The sequence below is a fragment of the Salvelinus sp. IW2-2015 genome, linkage group LG2 (genome assembly GCF_002910315.2).
Source record: "Salvelinus sp. IW2-2015 linkage group LG2, ASM291031v2, whole genome shotgun sequence".
Lineage (NCBI taxonomy): Eukaryota > Metazoa > Chordata > Actinopteri > Salmoniformes > Salmonidae > Salvelinus > Salvelinus sp. IW2-2015.
The window spans coordinates 9,545,286-9,558,280 of NC_036839.1; the positions used below are offsets into that span (position 1 = coordinate 9,545,286).

At 39.1% G+C, this 12,995-nt stretch overlaps 1 protein-coding gene across 1 annotated transcript in view; it reads left to right on the forward strand.

Moving 5' to 3' along the window:
* Positions 1 to 2,294: 2,294 nt before the first annotated feature.
* The window catches only part of LOC111974092 (protein Wnt-10a-like), a 28,972-nt gene continuing 18,271 nt past the window's right edge, over positions 2,295 to 12,995 (forward strand). The window contains exons 1-3 of the mRNA XM_024001639.3: positions 2,295 to 2,755; positions 4,152 to 4,417; positions 7,316 to 7,689. Coding sequence (XP_023857407.1) covers positions 2,487 to 2,755; positions 4,152 to 4,417; positions 7,316 to 7,689 — 909 coding nt within the window. The 5' untranslated portion in view covers positions 2,295 to 2,486. The remainder of the gene's footprint in view (positions 2,756 to 4,151; positions 4,418 to 7,315; positions 7,690 to 12,995) is intronic.

Consider the following 12,995-nt stretch of genomic DNA (forward strand, 5'->3'; position numbering starts at 1 on the left):
TCTTTGTGGTTGAATCTGTGTTTGAAAATTCACTTCTCGATCTGAGGACCTTACAGATAATTGTATGTTGGGTGTACAGAGATGGGTCGTCATTCAAAAATCATGTTAACATCACTATGAGCTTATGCTACTTATTATTGTAACTTATTTTAGGCTTGCCATAACAAAGGGCTTGAAATATTATTAACTCAAGATTTGAGGCTTTTCATTTCAAATTAAATCTGTAAAAAAAAATAAAAAAATTAAAAATAGTCCACTTTGACATTATGGGGTACTGTGTGTCGATCAGTGACACAATAATCTCAATTTAATCAATTTCAAATCAGGCTGTAACGCAAGAAAATGTGGAGAAAGTCAAGGGTTGTTATGACTTTCTGAAGTCACTGTAACTTCAAGACAATGATAGGTGGACAGAAGAGGTGGGATGTATCATTATAACTGACAATAAATTATATTGGGGAGTATTCAAATGAGTGAATATATAGGGCCTATCCTGCAATATGAATACAGTGTGTCAGGACAGGACACWGACGATTTCAGGAAACCGATTGCCTTGAGTCATTTGAGTAAAGCAACTCATTTTGTAAGTTAGAAGTACACTTGGCTGACTTGGGACAAAACCATTTTTTCCCCATGTCACTTATGATACATTTAATTGAACAGAAAATGTATTCGCCAGTGAATAATGGGAAACAATTAGGCTCCGTGTGTTAGAATCCTGACAGCAGTTCTGCTTGGCAGAAAACCACAGCCCACCAGATGGAAGCAGTATTTTTTGTTTTTCTTGAGCTTGCAACATCTTGCTATTTATCCTCAGAGAGGAAATGTGTCCACTGTACTGAATCTGACCTGAGGAAAGCAATATATGAGCAATATAGCAGAATAGTGACTCAGTTGTAATGGCTCACAGTGGTGGTTAACTGCAGCAGACTGAAGAAGATAGTGGGACCTTTGCAATAGAGTATATCTACCGCCAGTCTTATAGAGCCCCCCTAGTTCAGACCATATGAGCTCTTGTTGTGACTTCACATTGCCAGAATACACTGGTGGCTAAAGGTTATTATTCATATATTTTTYTTTTTTTTCACTCTCGTAAAAGCCCAAGATGAGTAATATCACATGGCTTTGAACAACTTTAGATTTTGACACAATTCACAATTCAATATCCAGTTTGTCTACAAATGAACAATCGATACGTTCAATTCKCGTCTCCATCTAAACCAAAAGTTCAAGAATAGGACCAAATCGAATGAAATCAAACTTTTWAATGCACTTTTAATAAAGTTTGATTTGATTTAGTCCTATTCTTTGACTTAGATTTTTAATTGCGATGGAGACGTGAATCCAACATATTCATTATTAACTTGAAGATTACATTTGAAATCAACCAAAGCTTGAAACCCTAGGCCTATAAGTATTGTCTATTTTTAGTTGAACTCTGAGTTGAATTGAAGCAATAGCGGTTGATGACTTCGCAAATGCTATTCATGGGTTTCACCTCCGTCACTCGGTCGCATAGTTGCCAATGTTGTCAWTATTCTACAGACTCCGCAAGCATATATGATGCTCAAAAGTAGAACGTGTTCTCTAAATTACATTATAGGGCCTCGGGACTACAATGACATTGCTAAAGTAGGCACATATTTAGTAGGAAACAACTTTGCTGTTATCATCGTGTTGTCAAATGTACTTTAGACAGATGGCAATGTTGTCTGGCATTAGCTAGCACATTTCTCAATGAAAACCATGAATATAGGCCTAAATAGAATACTTGATATATGACTTATAAGTTCTTAGATCAACTCTCCAGTAGGAGGTGCTGCCCAGCCTATAGTTTTTTTCTGATAGTGGATATAATGTTCAAGATCTGACATTGTTTAAAATGTACCCTCAAAACAACATGTTGAAAATTGGTTACCATGATGACATAACCCTGTGGTTGAAATTTCACCCTCAAAACAACAGTTTAAATGCATGACGTTTTGCAAATCCAACGTATTTCCCATGTCACAATACATTAACAAATGAAGTTGAAACAACGTTGATTCAACCAGTTTATGCCCAGTCCCTACTGGGCACAGACATAAATTCAACATCTATTCCACGTTGGTTCAACATCATTTTGTTAAAATGATGTGGAAACAACATTGATTCAACCAGTGTGTGCCCAGTCGGTGGGTTGTCCTCCTCTGCCGCTATTAGTTACTCTGAGTGACGTAGAGGTGGGCTGGCAAAATGCTAAGTGGTGCAGTTTAGAATGCTATCAGTACAAGCAAATCATCACAAGTCAACGAGACTCCAGATAGCGCGCTATTAGTACACCCACGACTTTCGGATGTATTCCAATGCAAATATCTTGGCGGAGCTGTCGTACAATTGTGCAGATGTGCGATAGCATGCAAGCGTGTTTAGTCGTCTCTCTTCCAACGTATTATCTTCATTCAATAAGTTGACAGATAGTGCAGTCAAACTCTGTCGTTCTTTGAATGACTTGTCCTGCAGTCGTTAGGTACATCCAGCACTTTGTCAGTCTTTTATCAGTTCTCAAATCAGATCCATACTTGAGCTCAAGACCTGTCATCCTCAAAAGCGCGTCCCCCGGAACTCTGGAGTGGACAGATATTAGAGGGACATATAACTTGTTATACACGCTCTATGTCATTTCTTATCTTTTGTCAAAAACAAGCGATACAATGGATTTCTCGTTCTGCCGCCTAATATGTCTTGTGATGGCAATCACTATGTTCAATCAAAGGTGAGTTGAGAAGTTTCATTTACTTACTTAAATATTTTACCTGAAGATTTCTTTGAATAGTAGTCTTTTACTTTTGCTGGTGTAGTCATTCATCTTCAATATATACTCATAAGTTAATACAATAATGAATGTGCCAGTGTTTATCTAAAGTTTGCACCACATTACAACCTACAGTTGCTACATTATATTCGGCTGTGATTTTATTTACATTTTGCAGCACCTAGCTACAGTTTACACTGTCGTCTATGTTGGCACAATCACTGTAGGTTCCTTGTAGGCATTGCTCTTGTTCACAAATCATATTGTGCAATTAAGTACTGTACAATAAATAACTCAGAGCAACTTTAACTTCACAAATCATGTTCATTTAGCATTATATGAGTTTGTCATAACTGAGTAATAAGTATATTATTGACATGATGACTAACTTTACTGTCCTAAAGATCAGACTCTTTGCATGATAATGTAATGCACATGGAGGTTTTTATGAGATGTAAGCAGCAACAACAAAAAACGATATTAGTTCCATACTGGGTCAGTGTCGGTATCCTGCTTAGGCTATTGTAATAACCCAAAGTTGATTTAAAGGGATATCAAATGTTTACTTCTGCATAACTGTTTTACTGATGAGGATGCTGTATCACAGACAGACTACATATCTATCATCATTTACATAAATGTTCCCAATGTTCCCAAGTACTTTTCTACTCAGAATCAAAGTAATGGGAATTTGCTCTTAGGAATTTTCAATGACTCTAAAAAGTTATCCCACACTTTTGAACTGAGTGTTTATTTTCCATTCTTGTTAACATGGTGTCCGTCCTCTCTGGTGACATGCCCCTTCATTCAATATCAGACTGCGAGACTTAAAGTTTGATGTCCCAGAGTGCTTTGAGACATGGTAAAATGAGTTGTAGAAATGAAATCTGTTTTTTTTATCAATGACATTTCATAAACATGTTTCTTTGATCAGTACTGGGATTACAGTAACAACTCTGCCAATATGAATGATTGCACAAATGGATATTTATGTAATGAACTTCCTGAGAATGACTGGTGTGTGTGTGTGCTCGCGCCCCCATGTGCTGCCGTGTGTGTGTGTGTGTGTGTGTGTGCAACAGGCAATATATTTTAGAATACATAACAATAAAATCATTAAAACTGAATTTTTCATTTCCTCAATGTACAACGTGCCACTTTTCGACCTTCAACTACTTCATGAGTCAATACTGTCAGAAACTATTTACAACCATAAACTCTCAGAAGTGTAATACTGTAAAACACCTGACTCCTGTCATGTAAATGACAGTTGTTACAAATGATTTACATGCCACAGAGGTATCAATCATGTGCTACAGTACAGACACACCTTAACATCAAACCTTCTGTGTTCCAGGGTAGATTCCAACAAGATTCTCGGGCTGAAAATCCCCAATATCGACCCCATTCTCAARGCRAACACCGTGTGCTTGAKCCTGCCTGGACTGAACCACAGACAACTGGAGGTGTGCATGAGAAACCCCGACGTCACCGCCTCGGCCATCCAAGGGATCCAGATCGCCATCCATGAGTGCCAGCACCAGTTCAGAGGACACAGGTGGAACTGCTCCAGCCTGGAGACCAGGAACAAGATCCCATACGATAGTGTGGTTTTCAAACGAGGTGAGTCACCTAACAGACGGTATGGGGTAGGGTCCCCTCCTGAGTTAAAAAAGGTGCTTCTGATTCTCACATCTGCATCCCAAGTGGCACCCTATTCCCTATAGTGCCCTACTTGTAAAACGTATTACCCTATAAAGGGAATAGGATACCATTTGGGACCTATCCCACACGTCCCCCTTTACTCATTCACTTTACACACAGCGTTTGTTGTTGGATTTCTGGCATTTGGTTATGGATGGGTATGTTTTGCCTGAGGCAAAAACAACCYTTTTTAAATGAGTTGATTCATCCGCTAAGAAATGCTTACTTTGAATGAATATTTCGTTACATAGTTGCATTATATGAAACATATTTTCTTGTACTATGTAAACAAACATACAGTAGGAAATACAGTAGCGAAACGACAGATATGAAGCTATTAAGCTAATGCAAGTTTTTGTTTAGAAGCTTTTATGAGTGGGTTTTGCACATGCAGCATATTATGCATGCCCTATCTAATTGTTTGTTTGGATATCTAATTTTACTACAGGAAACATATCCTCTTTACCTCAAACATGTATCTGCTTGTTGATTTATTCTGACATACTTTATGGGGCCATATTTCTACGTTAGTCTGAATTAAAACTAGGCTACAAAGCCAGTTAGACACATAAAGTGAGCCTTCTCGAGGCCTGGCTAATGCTTTTACTCTCTGCCAGTGCAAGTGCTGTGAATTTGCTCTCAGCACTTTCCCAACTCTCAGTGGTAATACATAAACCTGTTTAGTTGGTTTCTGTAACACAAAGTGACAGTTTTCTTTAATCTTTAATTCATTTTCCCACTTCCTCAGCCATCAGTTCAGCCGGGCGTGCCTCTCACTTTAAATTATTTGTTAGATTGATTTGTTCCAGGTCTCTCGCCTCAGCCTGCTAGGGAGGAAATCTAAAACAGCATTTTCATGTCTGTGTCTCTGGGCTGCATCTAAGTGCCGTCCTCCGTCCCCCATGGAATCATGGGGAGTTGGAGAGGCGGAAAAACGACTGTGTGTGTGTGTGRGTGTGTACGTGCGTGTGCATGAGTGAGTGAATAGGGGATGATCAATGGAACGTCATCGACTATATCTTATCTATCCTCTATACCCTTGGGATGCTTTTCTTTAAGGCTTTTCTTTACAAGTCCCAATATGCATTGAACTGGGGTCATGGCCAGTTTAGGATTTGTTCAAACTTCGGCACTTTTTTTTGTCTCCAAATGTAATTTCTAATTGATACTGTATACCTATACATATTTAATAATAACAGTTACAATTGGGAGTTTTTAAATTATAAAAATGTCATCAATCGAATTCTGTCTCGATCARGTCTACTTTTTGTCATCAAAAAGTAAGAAAATCATTGTTACAAATATCACAAGTTGAAATAACACAGGATAAGTAACACTGAGCATCTCRACAATAGTGACAAATTGGGCTGTTTGTAGTAATACCGTTTTTCCTCAAACTGTAAGCAGTTGAAACAATCCCAAATCGTAATCCCCACCCGTTTCAGTAAAAAGCTGAGGGTTGGAGCTGGAGAAATGCAACCACTCTCAAATTCATAGGCAGGGCTACGGATGCAAGGACTTACCATTCATGATATCACACTTATAGTTTTAACCATGTTTTAATATAGTGTTTATTCACATCTACGACAGTTGAACTAAGGTCATGAGGCATTAATAAGTCATATTCAAGAATCAATTAGTAAATTTCATTAATTTATAAGCCTAAAAATGGATGTAGCAACTGCAGATTTCCCCTTTAATGTCTTGAGTATGTTCTACACATGTTTCTTTTACAGCACTTTGTTTTGTCTTCTGTAAGTGATTCTGAGAAGGGCTGGTTTTACAGGAACTCGGGGAGGCATGGTTACAGGCTATTAGCTCTGATCACTAAGGAGAGTACAGTATAGACAGACACCTGTGGTGAATATGCTCTGTATGTTACCCTGTAACCCTTGAAATGGGCAGTACTGGACAGAGAAACTCTAGGTCTATTAAGTTGCTGTAACAATGTTAGGATTCTGCACGAACAACACGAGGAAGGTCCTCAAAATCGCCTTACACATGTGAAGCCTTCTCTCAAAGATGTGTAGAATAATATGTATTTATGTGGGCGTATTTACAGTATGTACTGGCAAGTGTTGCAAAATTCTGGTAACTTTCCCAATATTTCCAGGTTTTCCAGAAATCCATGTTGGAAGATTCCCGGAATCAGAAAGCAATAAGCAGGAAATCCGAAATCCTTTAACCAGGATTTCTGAAAAAAAGCATAATTTTTAAACACTCGTACTGGTAACTTTCTGCTATTTCTTTTTGTTCTGCCTTGCTGCGTCYCCCATAACATGCATGGCATGACAGAGCAGCCCATACTGGCCTGATTAGGGCTGAGACGCCGTGCGGCTGCTGTGTGTGATTTGGCAGGCAGATCAAACGGTTTCCAACAGTAGCCAGGTTAATTGTAAACATGCTGGAGAGCTCAATAAAGGGAGAGCTTTAAAGGGGATTAACAATACAGTGCTCACATCTGCTGCACCACCACCGGCCACTTCCAGCCCTGTTAATGATCACTGTCAGATCCTTATGTTGAAAGGATGGTGGGGGTTTGTTCACTCTCAGCCCCTGGGCCTGGAGACATGCAAGTGTTTGGGCTTAATTGCTATTGTCCCAGATGTTTCTGCCTCTGTTGTGCTGTGAGGAAGGGTGGGGGTTTATACGGGTACTGCAGTGTATCTCAAAAACCCATCAGGGCTCKTTGGACTTCTGTATAGCTCCACAGATAGTCATCTACTGCACTGTACTGTATGTGCAGTAGGAATCAAAAGGACTATAACAGGATAGTAACTCTGTTGTTAATCTTTTCTTTCTCTTCATCTCTTGCAGGTTTCCGAGAGAGCGCGTTCGCATACGCCATCGCGTCAGCGGGCGTGGTCCACGCCGTGTCCAATGCCTGCTCCATGGGGAAGCTGAAGGCGTGCGGCTGCGACGAGAAGCGGAGAGGCGACGAGGAGGCTTTCCGCATCAAACTGAACCGGTTGCAGCTGGAGGCCATCCACCGGGGGAAGGGCATGGTGCACGGAGTCATGGAGCACTTCCCTGCAGACCTGCCCGGGCCTCAGGACTCCTGGGAGTGGGGAGGCTGTAGCCCCGACGTGGACTTTGGGGAGAAGTTCTCCAGGGACTTCCTGGACTCGCGCGAGACATACAAGGACATCCATGCCAGGATGAGGCTCCACAACAACAGAGTTGGCAGGCAGGTGAGAYGAGGCGTTTCAGCTACTGACGAGGGCTGTTTGGGGGTGGTGGGTGGTAGGGGCTATGATAAAAAGTAGTGCACTTTATAGGAAATAGATTGTCATTTGGGATGTATTCTTAAATCATTGAGGAGTTTGAATGGAAAAGATGTTGTGGGGTAATATTTGATATGTATGCATATTATATATACAGTTGAAGTCGGAAGTATATACACCTTAGCCAAATACATTTAAACTCAGTTTTTCACAATTCCTGACATTTAATCCTCGTYAAAATTCCGTCTTAGGTCAGTTAGGATCCCCACTTTATTTTAAGAATGTAAAATGTCAGAAAAATAGTAGAGAGAATGATTTATTTCAGCTTTTATTTCTTTCATCACATTCCCAGTGSGACAGAAGTTTACATACACTCAATTAGAATTTGGTAGCATTGCCTTTAAATTGTTTAACTTGGGTCAAATGTTTTGGGTAGCCTTCCAGAAGCTTCCCACAATAAGTTGGGTGAATTTTTGCCTATTCCCCCTGACAGAGCTGGTGTAACTGAGTCCGGTTTGTAGGCCTCCTTGCTCGCACACGCTTTTTCAGTTCTGCCCACAAATTGTCTATAGGATTGAGGTCAGGGCTTTGTGATGGCCACTCCAATACCTTGACTTTGTTGTCCTTAAGCCATTTTGCCACAACATTGGAAGTATGCTTGGGGTCGTTGTCCATTTGGATGACCCATTTGCGACCAAGCTTTAACTTCCTGACTGATGTCTTGACATGTTGCATCAATATAACCACATAATTTTCCTGCCTCATGATGCCATCTATTTTGTGAAGGGCACCAGTCCCTCCTGCAGCAAAGCACCCCCACAACATGATGCTGCCACCACCGTGCTTCATGGTTGGGATGGTGTTCTTCGGTTTGCAAGACTCACCCTTTTTCCTCCAAACATAACGATGGTCATTATGGCCAAACAGTTCTATTTTTGTTTCATCAAACCAGAAGACATTTCTCCAAAAAGTACAATCTTTGTCCCCATGTGCAGTTGCAAACCGTAGTTTGGCTTTTTATTGGTGGTTTTGGAGCAGTGGCTTCTTCCTTGCTGAGCGGCCTTTCAGGTTATGTCGATATAGATACTTTTGTACCTGTTTCCTCCAGCATCTTCACAAGGTCCTTTGCTGTTGTTCTGGGATTGATTTGCACTTTTCATACCAAAGTACTTTCATCTCTGGGAGACAGAAAGTGTCTCCTTCCTGAGTGGTTTGATGGCTGCTTGGTCCCATGGTGTTTATATTTGCGTACTATTTTTTGTACAGATGAACGTGGTACCTTCAGGCATTTTGAAATTGCTCCCAAGGATGAACCAGACTTGTGGAGTTCTAAKATTTTGGCTGATTTCTTTTGATTTTCCCATGATGTCAAGCAAAGAGGCAATGAGTTTGAAGGTAGGCCTTGAAATACATCAACAGGTACACCTCCAATTGACTCCAATGATGGCAATTAGCCTATCAGAAGCTTCTAAAGCCATGATGTCATTTTCTGGAATTTTCCAAGCTGCTAAAAGGCACAGTTAACTTTGTGTATGTAAACTTCTGACCCACTGGAATTGTGATACAGTGAATTTTAAGTTAAATAATCTGTCTGCAAACAATTGTTGGAAAAATGACTTGTGTCATGCACAAAGTAGATGTCCTAACAGACTTGCCAAAACTATAGTTTGTTAATTAATAACAGGACATTTTTGGAGTGGTTGAAAAATTWGTTTTAATGACTCCAACCTAAGTGTATGTAAACTTCCGACTTCAACTGTACTTCACATGCGACCCGTGATAAGACTATGCACTTTGTATGTTAACAAGCCTACTGTTTATCTGACTCCATAAAAATTATTCAGCAATATGCAAGAGACTATAGTTGAGTTACAGGAATAAAGCATCACGAAAAAAATAAGAATTGTCTATCAAAGGCAAATAGATGTAATTACATTGTAAAATGAATGAAGGCATTAGCTTAAGCATTAACAAGCATTACAAGACATTATCCTAGGCATGATCAGAGAGGGAGAGAGAGAGAGAGAGAAGTCAGCCTGAAAGGCCATGCCCCAAGAGTCCCAGAGGTGGAGAGAGAAAGAGAGAGTGTATCTCACCAGCTCAGGTCAAGAACAAAGAAGGGAAAGCTAAGACCCTTTTATAAGCATCTGACTTCAAAATCTGAGTTGTTGACTAATYGCATTACTGTTAAGTTAACGTCCAACCAGACGTCAGACCTACAGAATGTCAGGACAACAGAACCTCTGCTTCCCAGAGGTGTGACAGAGTGGGGGTTGGTGAGATAATGCAGCTTTCCTAAGACAACACAGAGGAAACCTTGCATACTGTTGATAAGAGTCACTTCAGGGGCTGGCCCGCCCTACAAAGACACATTACCATGAAAGCAGGTAAAGAATGAGATGATTATGACTTGAATCCTAACAGTCACGTCATTTTGAGACACAGTGTCTGATTTTATTGGCCCAGAAGTCAGTAGTTGACCTATCAATACAGATTACTCACTGATTTCTCCACATGATGCAATTGCCTTGCGAGTGTGGTCTCTTTGAGTCAGGCCTCCAATCCCACTTTATTCTTAGTAATGTTTGTAATCTGGCTGTTACAATAACACCCAAGGACGCAGCTGCGTATTATGTTCGAAAGTGCTCATAGTCGTAGTATGGTTTTGAAGATATCTATAAAAGGAAATTATTCACTGATGACGTGAAATAAATATCATAGCTGACATTTATTGGCAAACAGATGTAATTACATTGTAAAATGAATGAATTGTCGTCACCACACCTCAACTTCATGCATACATACATTTTCCTGTCATTCTTACGTTTCAAAGCAAGATGCCCCCTTATGCTTGTTGTGGATGTCTTTGCCATAACTCCTGTTCAAGCGATTTGGATCTTGCAATTTATGAATGCTTTATTTAATCYACGTTCTACTACGGGCTTTCCCTGTGTAGCATGTGGCTAATAAAGAAGCTTGGTTATGATGGCCATATAGCATTGGTCTGGAATGCGAACAGTTTCCCTCAAAAAATTGGTTATACTTAACGCTAGTTTTCTTTGATTGATGTTGTGATACCATATGTGATCAATTGGAATAATATAAATGTGTTATTCCATGGGGATTTTCCCAGCCAATGGAGTTGATTTCATGGACAGATGCTTGGTGTTGACAATGGTATTATTGCTCTGGTGTAGGACAAAGTGGATGATTTGTGTCAGATTTGTGTTGCTCCAGAGATGACCAGAAGTAGCAGTATCAGGGAATTGGGTTATGGGTTAGTTCAGTATGTTTTATGAAAGAAACAAAGAAGAGAAAGTGCCCATACCTTGAAGAGTATATATATTTTTTAATATACAACAATTACTACCACTCCTACTCCTACTCCTCCTTCTACACTATTAAAACTACTACTACTACTACTACGACTACGACTACGACTACGACTACGACTACGACTACTACTAATACTACCACTACTACTACTACTACTACTACTACTACTACTACAACTACTTCAACTACTACTACTACTACTACTAATACTACTACTACAACTACTACTAATACTACTACTACTACTAATACTACTACTACTCCTCCTATTCCTATTCCTCCCACTACACTATTACAAAAACAACTACTACTACTACTACTGCTACTACTACGCCTACTACTAATACTGCCACTACTACTACTAATAATAATAATAATTATTATTATAATACCACCTTTACTACTACTACTACTACTACTACTCCTCCTCCTACTCCTACTCCTCCGACTACACTATTACAACAACATCTACTACTACAATTACTACTAATACTACTACTGCTACTACTACTACTACTACAACTAAAACTACTACTACTACTACTACTACTACTACTACTACTACTACTACTGCTACTACTACCACTACTACAACTAAAACTACTACTACTACTACTACTCCTACTCCAACTCCTACTCCAGCTACTACAATATTACAGCAACAACTACTACTACACTATATAATACTAATACTACCACTACTTCTACTACTACTACTACTACGCCTATTCTACTTCCTCCTACTACACTATTACAACAACAACTACTACTATACTACTACTGATACTACTACTACTACGCCTCCTTATACACTATTACAACAACAACTACAGCTACTACAAGTACAACTACTATACTTCTACTACTACTAATTACTAATACTCCTACTCCTTTTACACTATTACAACAATAAAAACTACTACTACTACTACTACTACTACTACTGCTACTACTACCACACTACAACTAAAAACTACTAACTACTACTACTCCTCCTCCAACTCCTATCCAGCTACTACAATATTACAGCAACTACTACTACTATAATAACAATACTACCACTACTACTACTACTACTACTACTACCCTATTCCTACTCTCCTACTACACTATTACAACAACAACAACACTACTACTACTACTACTTGATACTACTACTACTACGCCCCTTATACACTATTACAACAACAACTACAGCTACTACAAGTAACAACTACTAATACTTCTACTACTACTAATACTAATCATCCTACGTCCTTTTACACTATTACAACAATAAAAACTACTACTACTACAGCTTCTACTACTACTAATACTACTTCTACTACTGCTACTACTACTACAACTCCTTATACCCTATTACAACAACAACAACAACTACTACTACAACTACTACTACTACTACTACTACTACTACTACTACAACTACTACTACTCCTTCTACACTATTTCAACAACAACAACAACTAATACTACTACTACTACTCCTACTCCTTCTACACTATTACAACAACAACAACTACTACTACTACTACTACTACTACTACTACTACTACTACTACTACTACTCCTACACTATTACAACAACAACTACTGCTTCTACTAATACTACTACTAATAATAATAATAATAATACTAATTCTACCACTACTACTACTACCACTACTACTACTACTACTACTACTACTACTACTACTACTACTCCTTCTACACCATTACAACAAAAACTACAACTACTACTACTACTCCTACTCATACTCCTTTTACACTATTACAACAACTACTACTACTACTACTACTACTACCACTACTCCTTCTACACACTATTACAACAACAATAACTACTACTACTACTACTACTACTACACTATTGCAACAACAACTACTACTACTATTACAGCTGCTACTACTACTACTACTACTACTACTCCTTCTAC